Raw genomic sequence first — 25,408 nt, 5'->3', positions numbered from 1 at the left:
TCTTAAAAAGATCAGGGAAAAGGATGGAGGGAGGAAGACAGCAAAGGGGAAAATATGTTCTAAAAGAGAAATTAAAGAAAGTTTTGAATCTAAAGGTGAGGTGCCGGGTTCGGGTCGCCTCCCCTGGCGCGGAGATCCAGGCTCTGCTATGCTTTAACAGCTCCCTTTCTCACCCTCTCCCCTGGTCACCTGACCTGCAGGTAAGGCCAGAGTGGAGTGGGGGGCTCAGGAAAGACCTCAGGTGCACGGGGCCGTACAAGATCGCTTTATCCCCCTCCTTACCCGTGAAGAAAGCCAGGCATACGCGGATCTCGGAGACGCTTCAAGAGCAAATCTGATTTAATAGGGAGGGGCTAAGTCTGATATGGTAGGAGGTGACGAGAGAAAGGGGTGATCGACCAAGGGCTGGCGATAGGCTGCGAGCTTGTCATAGGACCCCCTCATGAGCTAACATCACTTGGATAGCGCCACGCCAGGGGCGAAAGCTTGCGAGACTGGGGGGCACATGGGCTGGCGAGAAAGTTTGGGGGCTGTTCGCAAAGCCGGTTCTTCTGGTCCCGGACCCAGAGAATTGTGGCCTGCTTCCGCATTCCCCAGGGCTGGGGAAAGGGCGGCTTCTCAGGCGCGCTCTCCAATGCCCATCCCCCTCAAGGCCAAAGCTGAACCCCAACAGTGAGGTAGAAACATGCCACCGGGAAAGGATCACCCTGAGTATGGACTGTCCAACCAGCCACATGAAAGGAAAGGTTAAGCTGAACAACAGGACCAAACATGTTGGTGGATGTGTACGCAGGTGCCCCACCAGGAGTGGGGCTGGAAGCGGACTGGCCTGGCCAGGCTCTCTACAACCCAGAGGACTCTGACTCCCATGAGAAGGAATGATCGCCTTTACTTGTGTGAAGCTCTAGTAGAGGTTGTCCCGCACATGCTCCATGATGGTCTTTAGCCCTAGCCAGGTCTCCTCCGCGGTGGGGATAATCTGATTGGCTGGCAGGAGGAAACCGTAGTGCCCAGTGTCCCTCAACTCAAATGTGAATGAGTACTTGATGCCATTGTCATAGGCCCAGTCGATGCTGCTCCCACTAGCTGGATCTGTAAGTCAAAATAGTAAATGTTATTGAAGTCTAGTTGCCTTTAGGACTCAGAAAGAGCCATAGCGCTACTTGCCTGGGGTTTCTCAGGAGTCTAGAGTCATCTCTGCAAGCCGGACACATGGGCACCAACCATAGGTCTTAGGGCAATATAGCATGAGGGTCTGTATTCATTTTAAACTAAGAGTCTTGAAATTCTCCCATCTCTCAGGCTACTCAAAACTAATCTCGTGGACAAAGTATATGGTAGGTACTTCCAACATAGCCCAAGGACCCTCGTCTCCTGTAGATCACACCCTTATGTAGCTCTGGACAGCACGGAATAGGACTGGCCCCACCTTGTAACTAACAAGCCAAAAGGAAGTTGTCATGAAAGACCTCGGGGTTCTGCCTTGTTCTCTCTTTGGGTCACTCGCTCTGAAGAAAACCAGCTACAGTATTGTGAGGACACTCAAATAGCCCAATCAGGAGATTGATGTGAAGAACTTTGACTTCCTGCCAATAATCAACACTAACTTACCAGACACTGCTCCCCCACACACACACCGGAGTAAGCCACGGCTTTTCCAAGCCCTGTCAGCCGAGGGTTCCCTATAATCCTGCAAGACATCCTGACCCCAGCCCCAGGGGAGACCTTAGGCTACAGCCTCCCAGTTAAGTGTCTCTTGACTTCCTGAACTTTACAAAGCATATAAGGAAATAAATATTTATTGTGTTAAGCTGCTAAGTATCAAAACTTTTTTAGATAGCAAAAGATAACTGGTTAGCAGAGCAAAGGAAACACATTCCTTCAGAATCCCTATGCCAAAAGGCTTGAGAAGGGTACGAGACCTATTTTTTCTGTTTCTTCTCAGTCAAATTCTACTACTACTTAGGCAAGATGGGTTAAAAGTGAGCAATGTTGCTGATCTTGAATGATAAAATGATGTCAACAATTGCTATTGTTTATTCAGTATCTAAGTAATGCTGGTCAATGTATTTTAAAAGTTTATATTTATGCCCTCATTGTCTTTTCAAACTTAAAGGAAGGTATTACTATCCCTGTTTTACAGATGAGGAAATACAGGGTGAAAATGGATTATTTATCTAGAAACTTACAGGTGGAAATGACTATTCTGGAACCTAAACCTAGGTGGACCTGAGCAGAAAGTCCTGGATTTCTCCGGTCTACTTAGGTTCCATCTATATTAACATGGCTGTTCAGAAAGCAAGTATGTTCACCTTTCTCTTATTCCCAGGAGATGTTTCTATAGGGAAACAACCCTTGGTGCTTCCACCAAGATTTTTCCCTGAGGCTCTTTTATCCTCTGAAATCCTTCTGCTGTTTCCATAGCTTCTCTCTACCCAGCCCAAATAGACAGTGATATTTTAACTTTCTGGAGATTCTTTATAAGTTGAACTCAAGAATCTCAAAACATTTTGATTCTGGAAGGCAAAAAACAGCAACAAAAAGGAGTATAGCTTGAGGTTAAAAGTGATCAAGTTCATGAACTTCACTTTAATTCCCTGCTCAATGTCCACCTCTTCTTTAAAAAAAAAAAAAATAGAAGTGGTTCTGTGGCTCAAAGTGGTAGAGCACTAGCCTTGAGAGAAAAAGCTCAGGGACCGTGCCCAGGCCTTGAGTTCTAGCCTCAAAATCAACAAAGACAAACAAACATGGGAACATATTTTTGTTTGTTTCATACAAACAAAACCTAGGTTCAAACTTAGGGCTTCGTACTTGCTAGGTAGGCACTCTACCACTTGAGCCACACTTCCCACCCCTTTTTGCTTTAATTAATTCCTGAGTAAGATCTTGTCGTTTTTGCCTACACCAGCCTAGACAATGATCCTCCTATATATGCTTCCCAAGTAATTGGGATGACAGGTGAGAACTACATTCAGCTTTTTATTGAGATGAGGTTTCATCTCCATTTTTTTTTTTTGTCTAGACTGGCCTTGAACCTTGATCCTCCAAACCTCTACTTCCCAAGTGGCTGGGGTTATAGGCATGAACTACCATGCCTAGACACCAGTGTACTATTGACACTGTTCTGCGCACTGTATTTCTCAACCAGCAATTGAATGTTACTCCCTGTTAGCACATCTTGAATGCATAAAAAGTGTTTTTATTCAGGACCCTCCTGATTGGAGTTTTAGATGTTCTTAGTCTTTCCTGATGATAAATAATATTGTCTCAAAGATCTTTAATACTCATGATATATCCATGAGTCAGATGAGCCCCAATGAATTTACATCTAAGCCCTTGGTGGATCAGAATGAGTGAAGAGGAAGGGAACTAGTTGCTAAAGGCAGTTGGCCTTCAAGCAACAGCTGATTGTCTGACAGAAGGGAGAAGACATAAAACTCTAAAAAGCTGTTGCAAGAAGTAAAGGGACAAAACAAGCTGGAGCTATTTAGCAGAAGGTCCTTAGCACCCAACCTAGCCAAGCAAGACTTCAGGATATAGAGACTCCTGCTCAGAAAACCACTCAGTCCTGACAAATGGGGCTGAAATCTCTTCTGTGAGCTCTGTTTAAAAAGGCAGTGAAGTTTGAAGTCTATTGTAGAATTGCTTTCACTGAAATGGTTAATCTAAGAAGGAAAGATAATTATCAACTACTTCCATATTGCATGCCAGAACCCTTTGAGGTTAAATAGTATGGTTATGCAAAAGAACAGAAAACAGGGCTGGGAATATGGCCTAGTGGCAAGAGTGTTTGCCTCGTATACATGAAGCCCTGGGTTCGATTCCTCAGCACCACATATATAGAAAAGGCCAGAAGAGGCACTGTGGCTCAAGAAGCCAGAGACAGTACTCAGGCCCTGAGTCTAAGCGCAAGGACTGGCAAAAATAGAATAAAACAAAAAACACCTTTTTGGGTTTTGGGAAAGCCTACCAAGAATACAGAAGATGGGCTTTGAAAATGAGAGGAAACTGATGGCTCCTAGACACCACTCGGAGAGCCTTCCCACCCTCCTGTGGGAGGCGTCTGGTGAGTGTCCCTTGATTTAGCACAACTCAGGCTGGAGAGAAGGATCTGTTTGATGTGGGAGTACAAGGTCATGCTTTGACCCCAAACAGGGACCCTGGTGACTCCCCCCACCCCCCCCCCCCACACAGATCTTTGGAGGGGCCTCCTCCTTAGGATCCTAGCAAGTCCCCATGGCTCTAGGATTGACTAATGAAGCAGAGAAGGTGGAGAAAGTCTCAGAATGTGTCCTCTAAAGAGCTCCCATTTCACAGCATCAATAACAATAAACCATGAATAATTAATAGATTGTTGCTGCAATTAGCAACACAAATGCCAGCGTCATGCTAACTGCTTTGAAGACAAGGGCTGAAGGGAAGGCAGGCACTGTGGGATGGTGGGGAGGGGCTGAGTTCCAGGGCTGAGGAGGGAAAGGCCCACAAGTTTGCAGTCTCTGGACCTGCCAACAGTTGGAATACTCAGAGAAGGCACTGGAAAGGGGGCCACTCCCTTAAAAAGCGTTAGAATTGTGCTTTACTTGCATTGGTGTCTTAAAATATGACCTTTTTTTCCCCCAACAGAAGCATTAGGAGACCGATTCCCAAAACAAGGGATGTGAATTGCTCTTATGAAATATTTCATCAAGGAATCAAAACAAAGGTATCTCCTCAGTATAAGGCTTCGGGGATCGAACTTCAAGTGTGATCCACAACAGTACTCCCAGCACTGGGGAGGCTTAAAAGCAGGAGGATTCAAAGTTTGTGGCCAGCCTGAGCTATAGGCGGGATCCTGTTTGGGAAAACACACACACACACACACACACACACACACACACACCAGTTTTGTGGCTTGGTAGATTTTTTTTTTCCTAGATAAGGGAGGACCCCCTAATCCTCCTTGTTCATTTCTGATAGGAAAATAGACCCTCCACCCCACCCCTACTACCGCTACGAGTAACCTACCATGGCAAAGATGGGTTCCCTTTGAAAATATAAAGACGGGCTTGCTAAACCTTTCAGTAAACTATGTCAAGATCCTTAATGCAAGATGAAGAATGCAGCTTCTCCCCAGCTGGCAGGACATAACTCATAAAGGCACGTGATAAATAGCTGGAGCGTAGAGGGGATGCTGGTGAAGACAACTGTCTGCTGCCGCTAGTGGCATGCAGGCTGGACATAAATCTCATCTATTACTAACCACAAAAACAATCAGACAGCATCAGGGAGTGTAATTTGCCCCTCCAACTCCTTTCCTCTCAGAGCACTGTCTAAAGAGCTCTCTCTCACACACAGCAAGTACTCACAGACGGTGGTACAGGTTGGGCCCACTTGGTACTTGGTGCCTGACAGTGAGGCCAGGGCTTCGGCCGCTTGCCTGGCCACATCATCCTGGGAAGGAAGCAGCAGAGTGAGAAAGGACAGATCCTGAGTTCTGACCCTGGGAGAGAAATGCCATGTCCCAGAGCACAAGGGAAGGCCACATTACCAAATGGAAACTCTAGAATGGAGAGAGCCAGAAACTAGTCCCCACCTATCCATGAGCCTGGGTGGGGCTTCCTCTGCCTGGGGATTGTGGGCTGGCTGTGGCCTATGCTCATGTCACACGGCTGATCTCAGCCCTGTCCTCACCAGTCCTCCCCATTCTGAGGTGACTCACTGGATGTGATACTGAACTCCCCTAGACAATGGCCTCCACCTTCTTTCCCCCTCTTCCTTGACCAAGGCAAGGGTATCTCCCCCTTGTATGCTATGGTGCAAGCACAGCCCTTAGCAAACCATAGGTACATGATATGCTCCAGTCAGGAAAATAAGTGAGACAGCCAGGCAGGGTCAGGGTTTTTGTTTTTGTTTTTGTTGTTTTGGGTTTTTATACCAATCCTGGAGCTTGAACCTAGCGCCTAGATGCTGTCCCTGAGCTTTTGTGCTCAAGGCTAGTGTTCTACCACTTGAGCCATAGTTCCACTTCCAGACTTGGGGTGGTTAATTAGAGATAAGAGTTTCACAGACTTCCTTGCCTGGGCTGGCTTTTGAACTGCTATCCTCAGATAGGTGTGAGCCACAGGCTTCTGACTATCAGTTACAGTCCTTGAAAGTGATAAGAGCCACAAATAAGAAGAACTGTCTTCCTCCTGTCCCCAGTAGGTCTGATAGCACATCCCAAGTCTAGGCCCTTACTGACACTTACTCAGACTTCTACACTTGCTCTTCAGCTGTAATTGGCCACTTTGGACCTCAAGGTCTAGAAGCCTCTGGGCCAGGTAGAGACTGCCATCACTTACCAGCTCTTCAGCATCCGGGGCCTTCTTCATGGAGTACCCATAGGGATACATCAGCAGCTGAGAGTAACTGTGCAGGTCAATGAAGCATTTGAAATTCCCATGCTTCTGAATGAAATCTACCACTGATTTCACCTCTACTTCAGAATTGGCACGGGGGCCATGGTATACTTCAGAACAAGGGTTATCACTGGCTCCGGTTCCTGTCAGGGAAATCCAGCCAGAAACAGTGACCCACAGGCCAAGATGACAGAAACGAGGACACTCAAATCCTAACAGAGCTGGGGTAGGAATAGACAGCCACTGGTAGATGCCCCCATAAGAACCTATCAAGGTGTGCAGCCTGGGAATGGGAGGGTAGGAAGGGAGAATGAGGGTGTCGGAGCTACCACAGTTGACAAGGAAAATTGTTGGGACTTCTTTAAATGGATAGAGTTGACCTTGTATTGTGCCAATAGCTGTTGTCATCCATAATTAATATCATACTTGAGAATGAGTTGTAATTAATAAGTACGCTAGATAATTAATATGAATACCAATAAATAATGAAAATTACTCCATTTATTCTGGTGTCAACTTATTCTCTTGGTTCAGATCTTAATGGCCAACCACTGCCAAAAATAATCTATTGTTGTGGCTAAAATTTCTTGATTCTTTGACAAGCATTTAGAAATATTGCTTTCGGGTGAGTTCACCATACAGCTCCCTGGGGGGGGGGGCATGTGGGGTGTGTGTGTGTGTGTATGTGTGTGTGTGTGTGTGTGTGTGTGTATGTGTGTGTGTGTGTGCGTGCATGCAACCACCCCTGGTATAGGAATATCTGGCTTGACTTTGACAACCTCAGGTCCCACATTCATAGTAGCTCCTTTCCTATGATTATGATTCCCTACCCCCAATGATTTTTGTGGTATTTCTATGCAACAGGAGATGGGTACTTCCAAGAGGATGATGCCAAGGGCAGGGGGTAGAGGAATGAAGGGGGGAAGGAGGAAGAATGCAGTCAAGGATTTACTGTAAAATGAACTATATAACTTGTGAGTGGGAACAAGAGGCAAAAACTAAGAAAGAGCAAGGGAAGGGGTGACATTGTTCAAAAAGAAATGTAATCTTTACCTGACTATGTAACTATAACTACTCTGTATATTACTTTTATAATAAGAAGACTGGGAATGTAGCTTAGTGGTAGAGTGCTTGCCTAGCATGTATGAAACCCTAGATTAGATTCCTCAGTACCACGTAAACAGAAAAAACCAGAAGTGGTGCTATGGCTCAAGTGGTAGAGTGCTAACTTTGAACAAAAGAAGCCAGGGATAGTGCCCAGTTCAAGCCTCAGGATTAGAAAAACAAATTAAGGAGAGTGAGAGTTTATCTCAATGAACTCCAAGAAATAGTAATAAGAGGTTTTTTTAGTGTCCTGTTTGCAGTTATTTTTGTTTCTTTCTTTTCCTTTGGTTTATTCCCTGTTGTCACTGTCTTTAATTTCTGTACCCTTTGTCATATATAAGTTTATCTGATTTGGGGAAGAGAAGGGGAATCAAAGAAATGGTGGGACAAAGGGTGAACCGATGCAACAATGATACTCACTAGACACTGCTGGAAATGAACTTTACAGCCTGGGGTGGGACAGGAAGGGGAGGGGGAAAGTGGGAGAAAAGGGTGACATTGATCAAGACACACTGTATTCATAAACTTTTGTTGAATAGCAACTCCTTTGTGTAACTACATAAAGATAATATAGGGATGGGGGAGGTGCTGTTACAAGGATCCACCTGGGTAGGAACAGGAGTCATATTGCTCCCTCTCTTGTGGGAAAGATGGCCTCTCTAATAAACCTTATAAACCTCAAAAAATAATAAAAATATTCAAAAACTTTGGGTGTGATGGCTCACACCTCTAATCCTAAATGCTTAGGAGTCTAAGATTAACCTGGACAAAAAGTTCATGAAATCTCAAACAATAAAAAGCTGAGCACAGTAGCAGTTGGCTGACGCCTAGTGTGGCAAGAATTCTAAATAGGAGAATAGCAGTCTAGGCCAGCCATGTTAAAAAGTGAGACCTAGTCATAAAATAACAAAAGCAAAAATGGCTGGGGGGCATAGATTACATAATAGAGTGCCTAGGCCCTGAATTGAAATCCTAGTGCTATAAAAAAAAGACAGATAAAAACGTATACATACGTAAGCCAAAAAGAAAAGAAAAAATTAGCATGATTAAATACAGTGCCAAGACTCTCTGCCCCAATATTGTCTCAGGAGGACAGGAAATACTGAATCATTCTCTTTCAAGATTCCAATAATATTTTTTAAAACAATGTATAAATGTGAAGAACCTAAGACCTGGGAGCTGGCTCTGTGTCCCCGGCTCAGGACACGGGTGGACAGCTTTGGTCAATATCATCGCCCACCTACCTGCAAAGCTAGCATTCCAGTTTCGGTTTGGGTCAGTGCCAATGCAGCGGCTTCCAGGGTTCAGGGACCGTGTCTTCCTCCAAAACCGGTTCTAAAAAAAAGCCAGCAAACAGAGTAGGTCACACTGGAAGAGTGGTGAGTGGTTTTTCTAGGGAATAAGATGGAGATGACCACAATAGATGGCTGAGCTGCTTGTGACCCTGCCTGGCTCCTCTCCTCACTGCCCATGTAGTCTGGTCTCTTCCCCCCAGACCAAGGAAGGTTTGGACGTTAAGAAAGAGACACCACCCCGTTGAGTATGGTAGCTCAAGCCTGTCAATCTATCTACTTGGGAAATGGGAAATGGGGGAGAGGGGTGAAGGTTCAAGGCCAGTCTAGTCATAAAAGGTTCGTAAGACTCTATCTCAACCAAAGGCTGGGCATGGTTGGACAAGCTAGTTATCCCAGCGACAGAGACATGGTGGTATGGTGTGTTCCTATCATCTTCAGCAACACAGAGAAGCATAAGTAGAAGGATCTCAGTCCAGGTCTGGCCCAGGTCAGATCCTAACTTGAAAATAACCAATGCAAAAGGCCTGGAGGCATGACTCTAAGGGTAGAGCACCTGCCTAGGAAATACAGGGCCCTGAGTTCAATCCCCAAGACTGCCAAGAAAGAAAAAGAAGAGAGAGAGTGTGTGTGAGGGAGGGAGAGAATGGGACTCTTCCAAACGCACTGATGAAAAACTTTGTGTGCAAGTTGGGACCAAGCTGGTCCCAAGTGCATCTCCTGAATAACTTGTGGCCTCTGCAGAAGTGAGATTGATGGTCCTTTACCTTGTGATTACCAAGGTCACAGCACCTATTCCATTCTTGCCTAAATAACTGCATCTGAAGTCAGTCAAAAGCTCAACCAGGGAATAAGGAAACAAATTAAGTGGCACAACAAAGAAGCTATCAGCCAAATTTGAAATGTGAGACGTTATACAGGAAATTATTTGGTTTCTCCAGCAAATGAATGACGTTTTAAAAGGATGTGTGTGGGTGCTACAGCGGAGACACAGCCACCAGATGCAGCGTGCAGACCTTGCTGACTTCAATAAATTGACTCCTAAGAGACATTTTTTTAAGATAATTGGGGGTGTGAGATGATATTAAAGAACTTCCATTAATTTTTCAAATGTGTCAGTGGGGTAGTGGGTTTAGGGTTTTTTTATTATTATCCTTATAATAATAGCTAGAGATGCATACTTAGGTAGTTGTGGGGGAATGAACATGTGTAGGATTTGCTTTAAAATACTTCAAGGAGAAAATTGTGTAGGAGAGAAAAAGATGAATAAATAATTGGTAAAATGTTAAAAAAAAATTGTTCCAGACCCATAATAGAGTATTCCTTAGGCTATTCTCTTTAGAAAAAATAAATAACTTATAATACATAGATAAAGTAGTCTCTGGTGACTCTCAGTCCTGAGAAAGATGAAAAAGTAAAATTGTCATGAAGCTCATAACATTGTGTGGGTAGAGGTTCTCTCGGAAGCACTAGCAAGCAGGGACGTCATAAAGCCAGTTTCAGCCCTACCCTGCCATGTGCGATTACTCACTTGGGTGTGTGTGTACACGTATCCATCAGGATTGGCCACAGGCAGCAAGAAAATATCCATTTTCTTTAAGATGGAGGTGATAGCTGGATCCTTCTGGTAATCAGATACAATCTAAGCAGAAACAAGATGCTTTCAGTCAAGCTATGGCAGGCTTAGTTGCTAGGTCTAACCTTATGTCTTCCCAGGACACCCAGTATCTAGAGTGGATGCTCCCAGAAGAGCCTCCACTGTTGAAAGCTTCCCAGGATTCGACACCCCGCCGGGGGGGGGGGGGCGGTGGAGGGGGCAAAGCTCTCTGAGCCCCCTCAAAATCCAGGGACAAGGCTTATGATTGTGCCAACTGCAAAGACACTAGGGATGTTTGCTTTCTTTGTGTTTTCCAGGAAAGAGATGCTATATGTACACTGCTCTTCCCTCTCACTGCTCGCTTGAAACAGACTTTCTAGAAGATGTTAGCAAAGACCCTGAGGATGTGTGGGGCTTGGAGGATTAAGACAAAGCTCCTCTGACTTTGGTGCTGAGGGCTGCTTCATTCCCTTTGCTGAGCCTGTGGCAGATTAGTGCTTCCTTCGGGCCTACTTTTGCTGCACATTAGCTTAATCACAGCCACTTTGTCACTTAGCCACAGTGGGCTGGCCAAGGAGCTTTGACCATTTACTTGTCACATCTGAAGAGCTCCTAGCTTACTGGGGTCCCAGACCCCATTCTACACAGAGCACCTTCTCATTGCATCCCTTAGACCCAGCCATATGGGACTCCTCTGCCCTGCAAGGGTTCCCTTGGCCCCACTAGGATCCTTGGCTAATTCCAAAGCGACATGACCTTCCTCGCCGTCCAGATGGCAGTAGCCTGTGAGATCCACTCTCGGGAATGGATGCCTGCATTCAGCCAAATGGCTGGCCGCCGCTTGTCTCCTCCCGTGCTGAACTGCAGAAGAGAAGAGGCCAGAAAATGACCTGCCTGCCCGAGTTTCTACTCACCTCTCCTCTCCCCAGCTCGCTCCTATTCATTTAATTCATTTAAGATAATTCAGAGACCAAATGTTCCTGAGGGCCCCATCTATTTATCAGGCTTAGCCGTGACCAGGGAGTTTAATTGGTTGGCTTCAGCTCCAGGCAGCCTGAACCTCTCCAGCTCTGGGAGCAAATTGGGAAGGAAAACCAATTGTTATTGTGGATTAGAATGCTGGTGCCATTAGAGATAATAGTATGTCTCTGAAAGGCCTCAAATAGTATCCCAACAGAGACAGACACATGGGTGTGTGAACCAGGCTGTTGGGTTGATGCAATAAATGAATTCAGTTTTAAATTAGGAAGAAGACTGCTTCACTGTAGCTCTTTGTAAATGGCAGTAATGAATTCGGCCTCCTGTTTTTGCCATAGTGTTTGGGCCCCTTAGGTCAGAGCTTGGTGCTAATGAAGCCAGGGTCCCCATCAGATGGGCAAATAATCTAAATGTAATTATTTGAAAGCAACCAGCTCAGTGGCAGGTCTCCCTTCCTACTGGTAATTTGCTATAAATCTGGGGTCTTTAAAAGCTTATGGGAAGTTAAGGGTTTGGCGAATTCTTAAGCCATCAATTGTTCTATGGTATAGGCCCAGATTCCTTTTGATTTGTTCAGCTTGGTTGTTTATGTAATTTATGTCATTGTCATCATTCTCTATCTTCTTTGCCAATACAGACCTGAATCTGTTAGAAATATATGAAAATTAAGCTTCATGCAGCCAAGCATCAGAGGCTGGGTGTAATATTATAACAACCCTAAAATTATCTACCTAAGTAACTTTTAAAAACAAGTAGAATAAAGTTCATAGGTCTATTCTACCTTTCCTTGTTTGGGAATGAAGGCAAGACTGGCTTTCTAGAACATTCTGGAATACTAGCCATCTCCTCTCTGATCCTGTCCCTCAGCCAAAACATGGAATGGGATATGCTCCTTCTAACTGTCCTTTATTTAGCAAAGAAGCTCTGTCAGGTCCAAATCTAGAGGAGAGAAGATGATTGCTATTTCCTTCAGTGGTACAATAGCTGGATCCTTCTTGGACCCAAGGAGCCAAAAGCCTACATCCAGTCAGGACCTTGCAAGGGCCCAGGGCCTTACCTTCAGGACATACATTGGCCTCTTTTCAAATGTCTGTCCAATCTTCACTCTTTTTGCAAGGTCTGGAAAATCTGTAGCAATGCTGTCCATCTCATGGTAAATCTGAAGCAGAAAATAGGAAACCCAAAGACATTTTTAATTTTTAACAGGTTTTTTTTTTTTGAGACAGGGACTCATTACATACTTGGCCTCAAACTTAGATTCTTCTGCCTCAGCTTCTCAAGACCTGGGATTTCAGGTCACAGTGCTTGGCTCAAGGAGACCTTTGTAAAATATGTTCATCTCTGGATAGGTAGGTGTGAACTTTATCCTGTCAGTCTTACAAGATATCTTCAGGTTGACCATACTATCAGCATGGAATGCTTATTACAAAGAAAGAACCTAAAGAGTCCTTTTTGAAAGAAAATTATCTTGCATTTGTCCACAAAATTATAGGCCACTCAACTAGGTAGACTTAGACAGATACTGATACAAAGTGTGGTCTTCCATTCATCCATCCTGTGTTGGACCAGTGGAACCCCATTAAGCACATTCTCTAGCAGCAAAAATAAAGCCTGGGCCATTTATCTCATACCACACAAATAAATCATGTACATTGTGAAAAAAATTTTAAGAAATCAAAATAGTTGCATTCAAAAATGCTATATTCATTCTGTTATCTATCTCTGTGGGCCATCTTGCTTAAGATCTCCTAAGTTGTAGGCACCCCCCTTCCAAGTGATAAGGACTTGAAAATGGTAGCTAAGAATGCTAAGGATACACCCAGTTGCTTTCAGAGAGAGAGAATAAAAAGAAAAGAACATTTTATTTAAATAGGAGTTTATCCATTTTCATTTTTCAAGCCATTTGAAGGCCAAAAGAAGGAAATGAATTTGTTTAGTCCTTAAGATTGGACAAAAGAGCTATACACAGAAGGAAAATGTGCAATCAATACAGAATAAAATCAAGCTTAAAGGGTTTATAGACTGGCAGTCAATATGGCAAACTGAACAAAAGCAAACAAGTAAGCAAAAATCAACAACAAAAACCCAAGCTCCCAAATACAAAGGCAACCAAATAAAGTACAAAGGAATGACTCACGATCAGTTTATAAGCTCAAGAAGGGGAACCAGAGATGGCAAAAATGAAGAGGAAACTACCGTATTAGAGAATGGAAATTGATCAATGGGTACATTTGGCTTCCAACTCAGCTTGGAAACTTTATACCCATCACTGACTCCTGGAAAGATGAGGAGAAGCAAGGTTGCTCTTCTGGACCATGAAAGGAAAGAGAATCACCCAGGAAAAGTTAAAATACCAAAGCTATATCCAGATGTGAGGTTCAAAAACCACACTGTCAACTACCGCCAGGACACAAACAAAGGATCTAGAACCAAAATTCTGGCAGAAACAATTATGAAATTTTCACTAATAGGCTATGAGCTGGTTCAAAGTTGTTTTTAGAAAGAACCCAAAATGAGCACAGGAGGAGGCAGCTGGCTCAGAGATACACAGCAAAAGACCTTGAAGGAACAGGAGATAGTTGGGAGACAGGTGCCAAAACCAAGAACACAGGGGTAAGTAGATGAGAAAGTGAGGCTCAGACAGCCAGCAGGTGAGGAGATGCCCTCCTCCCAATCCTCAGGGGACATTTGCAACTAGTTAGCTCCACTGGGGAGAGTCCCAGGGCCATGAGGCTAATGTCATAGGTTTGATGGCTATGTGAGCCTTAAGTTCTGCTTTCCTCCATGGCCCAAGACTGAACTTTTAACTTTATCCATCTGTTTGGCAGATGTATGTCACTGGTCACAAAAAGGATCAATGGCAGTGTGATTTATACACACAAAAAACAAAGCTACCAACAATCATGAGAAAGAAGTGAAAATAGTCGGTCAGCTTTTGAAATAATCACTCATTCTGAAAAGCAATTTAAAGTACACATCTCATGAAAGTGTTCCAGGAACATTGTTTATACATGAAGAACATTCATTAAGGCAGATGAAGGGAGAATAACATACGTGTGTGTGTGTGTATGTGTGTGTGTATGCGCACGTGTGCCAATATGGCGGCTTGAACTCAGGGCCTGGGTGCTGAGCTTGTTCACTTAAGACTAGCACTCAACCACTTGAACCACAGCTCTACTTCTGATACTTCTGATACTTCTAAGAGCCTCATAGACTTTGCTGCCTGGGCTGGCTTTGAACTATGATCCTCAGATTTCAGCCTCCTCAGTAGTTAGGATTACGAGCATGAGCCATCAGAACCCAGCTGAGGATATAAATTTTGATTTAAGAACGAGTTTCTGAGCTACTAAAACTATCACATTAATGAAGTAGACTCAGGGGGAGAGGGTGCATATGAAGATGCTGTGTACTTTATGGTATGGTCCCATACTTACAGTCTCTTTTCATTTCTCAAGTCCCTTTTTGATTTCTCCCTTTTGATATTTAATTACTCTGCTCCACACTTTTCATTTTGAAAGTCTGGCTTACCTTGAAAGTTATCTATATAAAGTGGTTTCTAACTAAACACACCAAAATGCATTATGAAACAAATATTATACATTATAAGTTGTCCTGATAAATGAATGGAAATATTTGGTTAACCTCGGAAATAGCCACCTATCTACTTGCCTGGAATAAATAGTATTTTATTCCAGGCAAAGGATTATGGCGGGGGGGGGGGGGTGGCAGGGCGGGGAGAGAAGGTTGAACTACAAAGACTAAAATGGAGTGCAATTGTTTCATAGATTTCTGCAAGAAATTGCTTAAGGAAAGGAGGATGGATGTGGGGGGAAATGTCCTGTTTACATTTCACTATGCTCTTAGGTGCTGGTGGGAGTTAAACAGCCTGAGAATTGGAAGAATGAAAATGCACAGGTGTTAGCCCCTCAGTAAAAAGATATCGTTCTGAAGCTGGAAAAAAAAGGAGAGAGGTTGCCAAATTCAGGAAGCACTTACAGCGTCTAGAGAGTGGTAAGCTCCATAGTTGAAGTTACTACCACCCCGCTCTTTCCCTTCATTGCGTCGCATTTCTTCATCTTCATTATCTAAAAGGGCCTGAACAGAGACACAACATGTTGGTAAATTGATCCAGTAAAGATGGAAAATCTTGCTTTTTCCTGCTCTGTCTTGATACAGAAGCCAGACAAGATGGCAGCCCCCTTACCACAGAGCAGCCCAAGTGTCGAGGCCAATTATACAAACTAAAGATCAAAGTAGGAGGAAACAGAAAATCATAGTATCTGCTTCTCAAAGAACTTTTGATTGTCACAGCAACATACTTTATAATCTCACTGGTTTATAAGGGGTTTGACTCAATTCTGTGGGATAGAACAACAGAACATCTGTGTTCATTTCATCTAAGATGACTATCCTCTAACCTTCTCAGGTCTGCTGAAGCATTCCAGTATATAAAAATACCACAATGCTAATACTCAGGAGAAAAGTCATTATCTTCTGTATTCTGATCTTCATGATCAGTATGGTATGGTGTAAAACTTAAACGATCTGGCCAGGCACCAGTGACTCAGAGCCCCTAATCCTAGCTACTCAGGAGGCTGAGATCTGAGCATCGCAGTTTGAAGTCAGCTCAAAGTCCAGCAGGAAAGTCCATGAGACTCTTATCTCCAATTAACCACCAAAAAGCCAGAAGTGGAGTTAAAGCTCAATTGATAAAGTGCTAGCCTTGAGTGAAAAAGCTACAGGGCAGTGTCTGCCCAAAGTTCAAGCCCCAGTACCGGCACAAAAATTAAATATACATGTATCTATGTATGTTTAGTATATTATGCTGCTCTTAAAAAATAGAGAGTGGTCAGATTTATTTCATGTATCCATAAAACTTTCCTTCTTGGTGTCCAATTTATATTCCACCATTCAAAATAGACTTACTCCCTCTATGGAACATACATGCTATTTGGTTATTCTATAGTATGAAATCTCTAGCCATCAGCCTGCATCTGGTACCCAGTGCCTCTGAAAAACGTAGCTTGGGAAACCATTCAGAAACAAAGAAATTCTTATAACCACTCATACTTTGAAGGTTCCTGGCAGATGTCTGGGACATGTGAGGATGATTAGTAAGCCCGCAGCTGCTCACACCATCAGGAAACTCATGGGCCAAATCACCAATTAGTCCATAACCTACCTCGGTGAAGGAGACAACGTGAGCCAGACACTGTCCTGCTGTTCAATACATGACATGGGGCTAGGTGGTGACGGTCTCTCTTCTGGGCACAGTGGGTGACATTCTCCCTTTCATGAAGGGCATTACTTTTTACTGGTCCCCAGTATCTTCCCACCCACAACTCCTGCCTCTTAACTTCAAATACAAAAGGAAGAGGCACATCTATGATGTGCCAGGTACTGTGGAACATTTTATGTACCTTGATTATAGGATCTTCTCAATCCAGTGCATGAAATGAGTATAACCATTGGTAGCTTAGTGATGAGGAAATGGAGGCCCAAGAGAGCCAAACTTGTCCAGAGACACAAACTAGAAAATTTGGGATTTGAATCCATGCATTATTCCTATCTACTGTGACCCACTGTTTCTCTAACAAGTTCCTGTACTTTCATCTGCCTCAAATTGCTTCATCTAGCAAATGAAAAAGGATGACACCAGACCTTAAAAATCTCTAAAGTCTTCTCCTGACTGGTGATCAGTGTGAAACCATGACCTACTTACCTGCAGGTCTTCAATTGTCACTGAGTACTCCAAGCCCTGAGACTTCAGGAAGGATTTGACTGGCAGCAGACTGACAGATGGAACCAGGACATCCACAGGCCGACCAAAGGTAGAGGGAGATTTCCAGACATTGAGCTGAAAGGAATAGAAATCAAACCAGGCTAAAGGATAGTTCAGGTAAAACACACAATCAGCTCATTCTTGTACAACCACTACCAAAAGCCAAGGTGATCCCTGAGGGGCTGAGATCTGTTCAAGGGTAAACAGGCTCCATTTCACAATTGTATCTAGTCAGATCTACCCAGCAGGCAATGTCTGGCAGAATCTAAGAAGTAAATCCAGAGCAGCTAGAAGGATGAAGCTCAGTACTCAGGCCTTCGTCTCTCTGGACCATCCACTGTAATCTACGTCCCATCTCCTCCTCTTGCAATCTTCTCAATGGTACAAAAATCTTCGGCAATAAAAGTAATAATTCCAGTAGTAGGAGAATCTTCTCCCAATGAAGTCAAGAAGTCTAAGAAGAACCATGTACCTTGAAGTCATCCGAATTCACTAGCTGAATCAGTTTGCTGATCTCCTCTCCATTTCTGACATTAATCCTAAAAACTTGGTCCCTGAAAAAGGGATGGGAGAGAGGAGGGGAAAAAAGCAAAAGATAATGGTGAGCTTTCAGCTGGCAAATAAACCCCAAACCCACAATCCCAGACAGAACTGGGCCGAATGAGAGGAAATGGTCTAGTCTTTGGTTATAATGTATAGCCATTAAAAATAAGACTATGTGGCAAATTTGAAAAAATGCTTATAGTATAACTTGAAGGGAAATATTAAGTGAAAGAACAGGACACAGAATTGTATGTATGCCACGATTGCAAGTATGGAAAAAGCAGATGCTGTAGAAGAAAAACAGACAACAGAAATATACCAAATGCTGACAGCGCTCAAGTTCGGGTCATGGGATTATGGATGGCTTACTTTTTTTTTTCCTCCTTGTATCTGTTTTCTGTAATGTGGTCATATTACTTTATAATGAAAAACACATATATAATTTACAGAAAGGAATGTTCTTGGGTTACACGCAAAGCTCACTGAAGACATAAAGAATACTTCTTCACTGTCAGAGGTGAGGGCTAAAACCTCTGGGCTGGGAAAAGCTAGGAAATCAAGCAGACCCTCCATCCTGGGAGGGTGGGCTGCTCCCTTCTTCCAGAAGAGAGAAGCTGGGAGCTCGCAGCCTCCTCTCCCAGCCCCAGAGCCCAGGATACGTGTGCATTCTGATATGAACAGTGAATGCAGCCCTGGTGTGAAGCTGAACTTTGGATCCACTGATGCCTGCCAGGTCCCGCAAGGCTCCAGAAGGGGCCCACCATAGCAGCCCTCTTTGTGGTTTGTCTTGCATTTCTTTCATATACATTATTTAGCTTCTGCAGCGTTGGCAGGGGAAAGAGGCCCTGAAGTCCTGTGTGGTGAGTGAGAGAAGGCTGGACATGAAAAGCTGCCTTTGAGCTCTCAGCCTGCTCAGGGAGCCAGGGGAGCCATTAGGCGGTTGCTAGGTGACGGACCCAAATGAATCTGCTCTAGATGCTGTCACATGCGTCATCTCTTTGACACGAGTGAGTGCAGGAAGAGCTGGTGGAGAGAGCTGTGGGCTGAAGGACCTGTTGACAGAGTAAATGACTCTGTCACAGGGAACTAAACGTACAGCCTCATGTGACAGCTCTTCATCAGAAAAACTGGTCTAGACCAGATGGCCCCTCAGGGTTTTGCTTGGTTCTAGAAGGTCCTAAGGTCCAGAGGTGTAAGCAAGCCCCAAAGTTTTAAGGCCCCTGGTAGAGCAGCTCCCACTGCAGGTGGCTGGTCTGGAGGAAATGCCAGTGTGAATGTTCACTTTCTCCCTCCCCAGCTGGTCCCCACAGGGTCTTAGAAGGAGACAGCTAAAAGCACTCCCAGGTACCTGGTAGAGGAGCTGTGGTGAGGCAAGGCTTGCCTGTGCCTACTATAGGATGAATATGGTTCTCGGGTGTACCCTAAGGGTTCATGTGCTACAAGCTTGGTCTCCAGTATGGCGACTCTGGGAAGTAGTAGGTGCTTTTAGAGGTGGGTTCTGCTAGGCCCTGGGAAGGGATGAATGTTGATCTCGTGGAGTTAATTCCTGTGAAAGTGGTACTGGCACCTGAATCTCTCTCTCTAGCTTCCTGTCTTGCTCTGTGATCTCTGCCTCCCACACAGGCATCTATCACGGTACCATCTGCCATGTTGCGGTGCAGACTGGGAGTCCTTACCAAACAGATGGAATCCTAGACTCGCCATCTTCCAATCTGTAAGTGGAATGAACCTCTTTTCTTTACACATTACTCAGCTCCACGTATTTTGTTAAAGCAACAGAAAACAGACCATAGAACATGTCACAAAGAGTTGTACAAAACCCCAAGAAGATGAAGAGTCAAGGAAAACAGCCTCAAAAAGAAGAGAGAAGGATATTAAAATAGGAAAGGCTGAGGTCTAAGACCAGTCTGCTAAACTCATACTGTCACAGCCTACTCCCATCACTCCAGAAGAGAAGCAGAGTCTCAGAAATAGGCATTTTAGAAAGAGTATGCACATTGACAACTCTAGTGGCAAAATCAGGCATTTGTAAAACAGTACTGTCTAAAGCAATCACAAAAGAGGGAGAGGGAAGAAACAGAAAGGGGGGTAAAGGAGCAATATGAAAAAAAAAGGTTGGGGGGAGGGGTATGAGAATCCTGGCACCTGTTCTCTCATAAACAAAGTGTATACACTTTACTTTGTCCATAGTAGTAACTTTGCAACAGAATTTCCATACTCCGGCCCAGTCCACAGCAATAGAACACAGTGATTTCAACTAGTCCTAATGATGACTAAGTCCACAACCCATTTCATCAGGATCTAATCCACCAAGCTTAGAGGTTAAGGAAACAAAGGTGTGTAGTAGCAAGAAGATATCAAGAAGACAGGGCAGAAGAGCTGGCTTCCACCTCTTCATATCCTCTCAGTTCCAGGCCCCACTGAAACCCCAAACTCATCATGTACTTTGTCCTGTGTAAAAGTGATTACTGCCTATAATCCTAGCTGTTTTCCTTCACTGCAGGCCAATCTCTTACCTAGTCTCGGGACAAGCTCATATCACCCATGAAGTTTTCCCTAACCAAAGACAAGTACAGTTTTCAAGGAGCACTGAACAGCAACAGTGATGGTAGGGTCTAACATTGTTTTCATGACCATCGGCACATGATACCTGAAAACAGATGGAAAGGGCAGTCCTTCTCATTGTCCTCGTTGTTCTGGTCTCCAGGTCATGAGGGTAAAGATGGTTGCCTACATCCAAAGGATCTCCACTAGTTGGAAATTCTAAGACCTTGAACTTGAGCTCCTCCTAAAGAGGGGAGTTGAACTGGGAAGGGGACCATGTTGGGATATACAAATTGCTGAGTCTAACATTCCTGTTCTATATGATCTTCTGATAGCTCTGCTGGCTCTCTTCAATACCCAGTTGGCTGTTGGCAGTGGTGGGTATTGATGCCTACTCATTCACCCTATTTGTCCCATGATCCAATCAATAATTGCTTTAGGGACTGAGCTCCTATCCTTTCATGCAGGTAGAGCTAAGCAGCTGGTTCTTTGTGCTTCTCTTGCCTTCATCCCCAACCAGGCTCAGCAACCACCATGAATAGTATTAAGAAATGGTTTTGCAGAATTCTTAGTTGCTTGCCAATTACCACAGAGACTATAACCAGTTCTGCAGCTACTCCCTGTTTTCTGCTTGCCTGACACCTCCAGATGCCCTGGCCATTGTCTCAACCTTAAAATGACTAAAGTCTAGGACAAAAGACACTAGCAGAGCAAGAAAGAGAGGAGAAGCAAGAAGAAGGGAAGCAGATTGAGTGGTAGAAAGGAACTATCATCTTCACAACTACCCAAGCTCCTGCCCAGTCTCCAAACCACTCAGATACTCAGATGTCAAGTTGTCTGTGCTATACATGTTCATTGAACTAGGTGACCAGAACATGTTAATGAGATAGCCCTCCCCTCAAAAAGATTCCCCTACGTTTTCTGGGATCCCTACTGTGGAGCAAGAACAGATTAGGAGGAGGAAAAAAGAATGATACTATTGGTTAAAAACCATCTGCAATTAGCAATCAACTTAGACACATAGCCCTTCCTGTGTTTAACTCCTGCAGTAAGCCCTCTGGGGCCCTGCCCAGCTGTCTCAGCCCAGGTGTATCATCAGAGAGCTCTGTACCCTGAGCAATAGAGATTTTTTTCAGCCATGTGAATTGCTTCCGTGGGGGCCTGACAGTGCTATGCGTCAGCTCACACAGCAGCAAGTGCAGCTAGGACACACCTACTGCTGAGCTGTTGGTGGAAAAAAAATCTCCCTCCCTGGCCACCTGCTATACCTAACCCCTTTGAGCTATTTGGCAACACACAGAGGTATGAACAGTCATCGCTATAAAAATTACTCATATAAATAATCTCATATAAATAATTGCTTCAATCAACAGCTCCCAAGTTCCCTTAGCCAGATAGTATAATACAGAATAAACTAATAGATATAGATAGACCAGTGAGACAGAGGATTCTATTTGGAGAATAACTTATGTTATAGGAAGACAAAAAAAAAAAAGAGGCTTGGGTTTTGTATTCCATTCCAGCTCCCTTGTGTACCAGCTAAATAGCCTTGGGCAGGTTCTTTAACCTATCTAAAGCTGAGGTGTTTTTTTCATGTGTAAATTGAGGAAAATAACACCCCTGCCTGGCAGAGTGGTTACATGATCCAAAAGATAATGTACATGAAAGCTCTTTGCAAATAGCAACACATTATGCAGTAATGAGTTATTATAATGTAATCTTCTAACAAGGCACCAAGCATCTCTTTCATCTCTCCTATCACCCAAATTTCCTCTCCTTTGCAAACCTCAAACCCTCTATGTGGAGCCTTTGAGCATGTGTGTGCAACACATACACAGAGTTCAGGTGTGTGGCCCTGCCTGTCAGTCCATAGCTGCGGCTAGGCAAAACCTGTTAGGGCTCCTTGTCCCAGAAGTCAATGCAAAAGTGCCAGTTTTTGCCATTAGTGGAGAGGAGAAAGCAAGGAGCCTGAAACCTATATTTCTCTCTTTCATTATGACAAAAGTTCCCAACAAGCCATTTCTAGTCATTATTTAGAATTAATGATGTAGGATTATGAACATTAGAGGTTGTTGAACCAACTTTACAAATAAGAAAAAAGAAGGAAAAACAATTCCCAAGTTAGGGAGCTGGAAAGGGTCTGTAAGAGAGTATTTGCTCTAATTTCACAGACAAAATCAGGTCTCACAGAGCAGTCATTTATCCAAGATGTCACAGGACAAAGGTGAGACAGGTCCCTTCCCCCAAGACTCCACTAAGACATAATACTCTCTCCTTTTTCAATTTTACGACTGGTGGCATGGCTCAGATGGTAGCATGCCAGCAGTAATCGAACAAGCCAAGCAAGAGCTTAAGGACCTGAGTTCAAAACCCAATACAGGCAAACACATACACACACACACACACACACACACATACACACACACACACACACACATACACACATCCAGACCATACTGTCATACTGTTCAACCTCAATTGGTTCCCATATTGCTGAAATAATAAGTACAAAAAGAACTTACCCAAAAAATTTTTCTCGGCTGCAGATGCCAGACCCAATAAGGGCCCCAAAGAACACTATCAACCACATGTCTGAAGAAAAGTATTGGCCACAATGACTGAGTCAGGTTGTATTTATAAGGAGCCTAGGGCAGACTCATGTCCTCAGAAATGCTAATATGATTTCCAAGCACCCTTGCAACTCTGCTGGGCGGAGCCCTTACCAATGCCTCTTCCATTCCTTTCCAGTGATAAAGGCCAGCCTCTCCATTTACATGGTCAAGAATTCACTCCCAAGGTTAGAAAAGTCCTTACTAATAATACCATATTGCTTACCAGATGATATCTAGTGATTATAAAAAATTAATGAAAAGGTCTCAAACTGGGCATGGTGGTTCAGGCCTCTAATAATAACAACTCAGGAGGCTGAGATCTGAGGATTGAGGTTCCAAATAACCCTGGGAAGGAAAATCCATGAGATTCTTATCTTCAATTAACCACCAAAAAGCCAGAAGTGACTCTGTGGTAGAGCACCAGCCCTGTGCAGAGGGGGAAAAAACTAAGGGATAGCACTTAGGCCTTGAGTTTAAACCCCAGTGCCTGGGGCTGGGAATATGGCCTAGTGGCAAGAGTGCTTGTCTTGTATATATTAAGCCCTAGGTTTGATTCCTCAGCACCACATATATAAAAAATGGCCAGAAGTGGCACTGTGGCTAAAGTGGCAGAGTGCTAGCCTTGAGCAAAAGGAAGCCAGGGACAGTGCTCAGGCCCTGAATCCAAAGCCCAGGACTGTCAAAAAAAAGATAAACCTCAGTGCCAGCACCAAAAAATAAATAAAAGTCTCATTATGGTGGATGATATTTATACTGATAGGAAAGGCTACCATGTAACCCTGAGCTGGAGTTACCTCTAGAGCAATACCAGTGAAGACAAGCAACGCCAAGCCAGCTTAAAGATCCTGTGTTTGACAGGCCCAGCCAGAACATTTCACTAGGGCAGCTCATAATGAACACTGCTTGTGGCCTCTTTTATGAGTCTGAGGCCTAGTTCTTGAGTCCACTAAGGAAATAAAAACACATGTGGTAAGTGGTATAGGAAGAATTGTTATTCTGAATAACTTTTCAATTGTCTTTAGGTAATTGTCTTTAGGTAAGTCTCATTGGAACTATTAATAATGTTTTTGCTAGTCTCTATGTCTTATATCCTTTATGCCAACTCTTAATAAATGGAAGATAATCATAATTTCTATGGCTTTTTAAGCTCTAATGCCTTTGGATCTGTGCCAGGAGCCTCAGTTCCCACAACCTTTCCCCATCCCACTGTCCCCATCAGAGATAAATAACTCTTACTGTACCTACACATAGGGAGTAGATATGACCCAGGGTCATTGTTGGACACTTGATAAAATAATAAGGAAGACATTCACGGCTACTGCAGCTGAGATCAGTAGCTCAAAGCTGTCATCCTAGCTAGCTGGGCAGCAGAAAATGGAGGGATAGAGGTTCAAGACCATCCTGGGCACAGAAGTTCATGAGATGCCATCTCAACCAATAGTTGGGCAAGGTGACTCATGATTCATGCCTGTTATCCCAGCTATAGGGGAAGTGCAATGACTGGGCACAATGATGTATTCCTGTCATCCCCAATGATAAGGGGAAGCACAAGTGGGAGGATCAGAACCCAGGCCTGCCTTGGCATAAAAAGACCTCAAAAATAACCAAGAATTCAAAAATAACCAAGGCAAAAAAAAAGGCCTGGAGGCATGGCTCAAGTGGTAGAGTGCCTACCTAGCAAGCAAGAGGCACTGAATGCAATCTCCAGTCCCACCAAAAAAGAGTACTAAGGGTCAGGACTTCAGTAATATGAGAAGCTCATTGTTCTCAAGTCCCAAAGCAGCAAAGACAGCAGAGTGAGGGGATCTATGCATGGAAAATCACTCAGAGGAAACAGCAAGACAAGAGGATTCTTAACTAAACTGGCCTAACAGGTAGGCCAAGAAATCACAAGAACTTGGTCAGCTATCCAGGTGGGGGGTAGGGGATGACTTATTAGGACCCTTGCTAAGACTAGTTCTGACAGGGCCCATGAACCAGACTGATTTAAAGAAAGGGGAGTGGGGCTGGGAATGTGGCTTAGCAATAGAGTGCTTGCCTAGCTTTCATGAAGCCCTGAGTTCGATTCCTCAGTACCACATAAACAGAAAAAGCCAGAAATGGCACTGTGGCTCAAGTGGTAGAGTGCTAGCCTTGAGCAAAAAGAAGCTCAGGAATAGTGCCCAGGCCTTGAGTTCAAGCCCTAGGACCAGCACTAAAAACAAAACAAAACATCAGGAGGCTGAGATCTGAGGATCATGGTGTGGAGTCAGCCTGGGAAGACAAATCTGAGAGGCTCCTATCTCCAATCAACTAGCACAAAGCTGGAACTGGAGGTGTGACTCATGTAGTAGAGCACTAGCTCAGGGGCAGTGCCCAATCCCTGAGTTCAAGCCCTAGGGCTAATACACACACACACACACACACACACACACACACACACACACACACACACACATACTCTCTCTCTCTCTCTCTCTCTCTCTCTCTCTCTCTCTCTCTCTCTGAAGAAATGGTGTTCTCAGATTCTGATTAGAAAAAAGAACTATCACAACCCAGTTTTGCTTTAAACCAAAGAGATTTTTATTATGTTTGTCTAC

At 44.0% G+C, this 25,408-nt stretch overlaps 1 protein-coding gene across 1 annotated transcript; it reads right to left on the bottom strand.

The window, feature by feature from the left end:
• Positions 1–816: 816 nt before the first annotated feature.
• On the bottom strand, positions 817–22,815 carry Cpa4 (carboxypeptidase A4). Its single transcript, XM_048340227.1, has 11 exons — positions 22,740–22,815; positions 17,603–17,684; positions 17,071–17,205; positions 15,345–15,443; positions 12,406–12,507; positions 11,127–11,231; positions 10,305–10,415; positions 8,726–8,816; positions 6,321–6,520; positions 5,346–5,430; positions 817–1,092 (listed from the first exon to the last, which is right to left on the bottom strand). Exons 1-11 carry the CDS (start codon positions 22,805–22,807, stop codon positions 905–907), a joined length of 1,266 nt encoding a protein of 421 aa, XP_048196184.1. The 5' UTR covers positions 22,808–22,815; the 3' UTR covers positions 817–904.
• Positions 22,816–25,408: the final 2,593 nt, after the last annotated feature.

Source organism: Perognathus longimembris, chromosome 2 (genome assembly GCF_023159225.1).
Source record: "Perognathus longimembris pacificus isolate PPM17 chromosome 2, ASM2315922v1, whole genome shotgun sequence".
NCBI lineage: Eukaryota > Metazoa > Chordata > Mammalia > Rodentia > Heteromyidae > Perognathus > Perognathus longimembris.
Note: the sequence above shows the minus strand (reverse complement) of the source record. Positions and strands in the feature narration are given on the sequence as shown.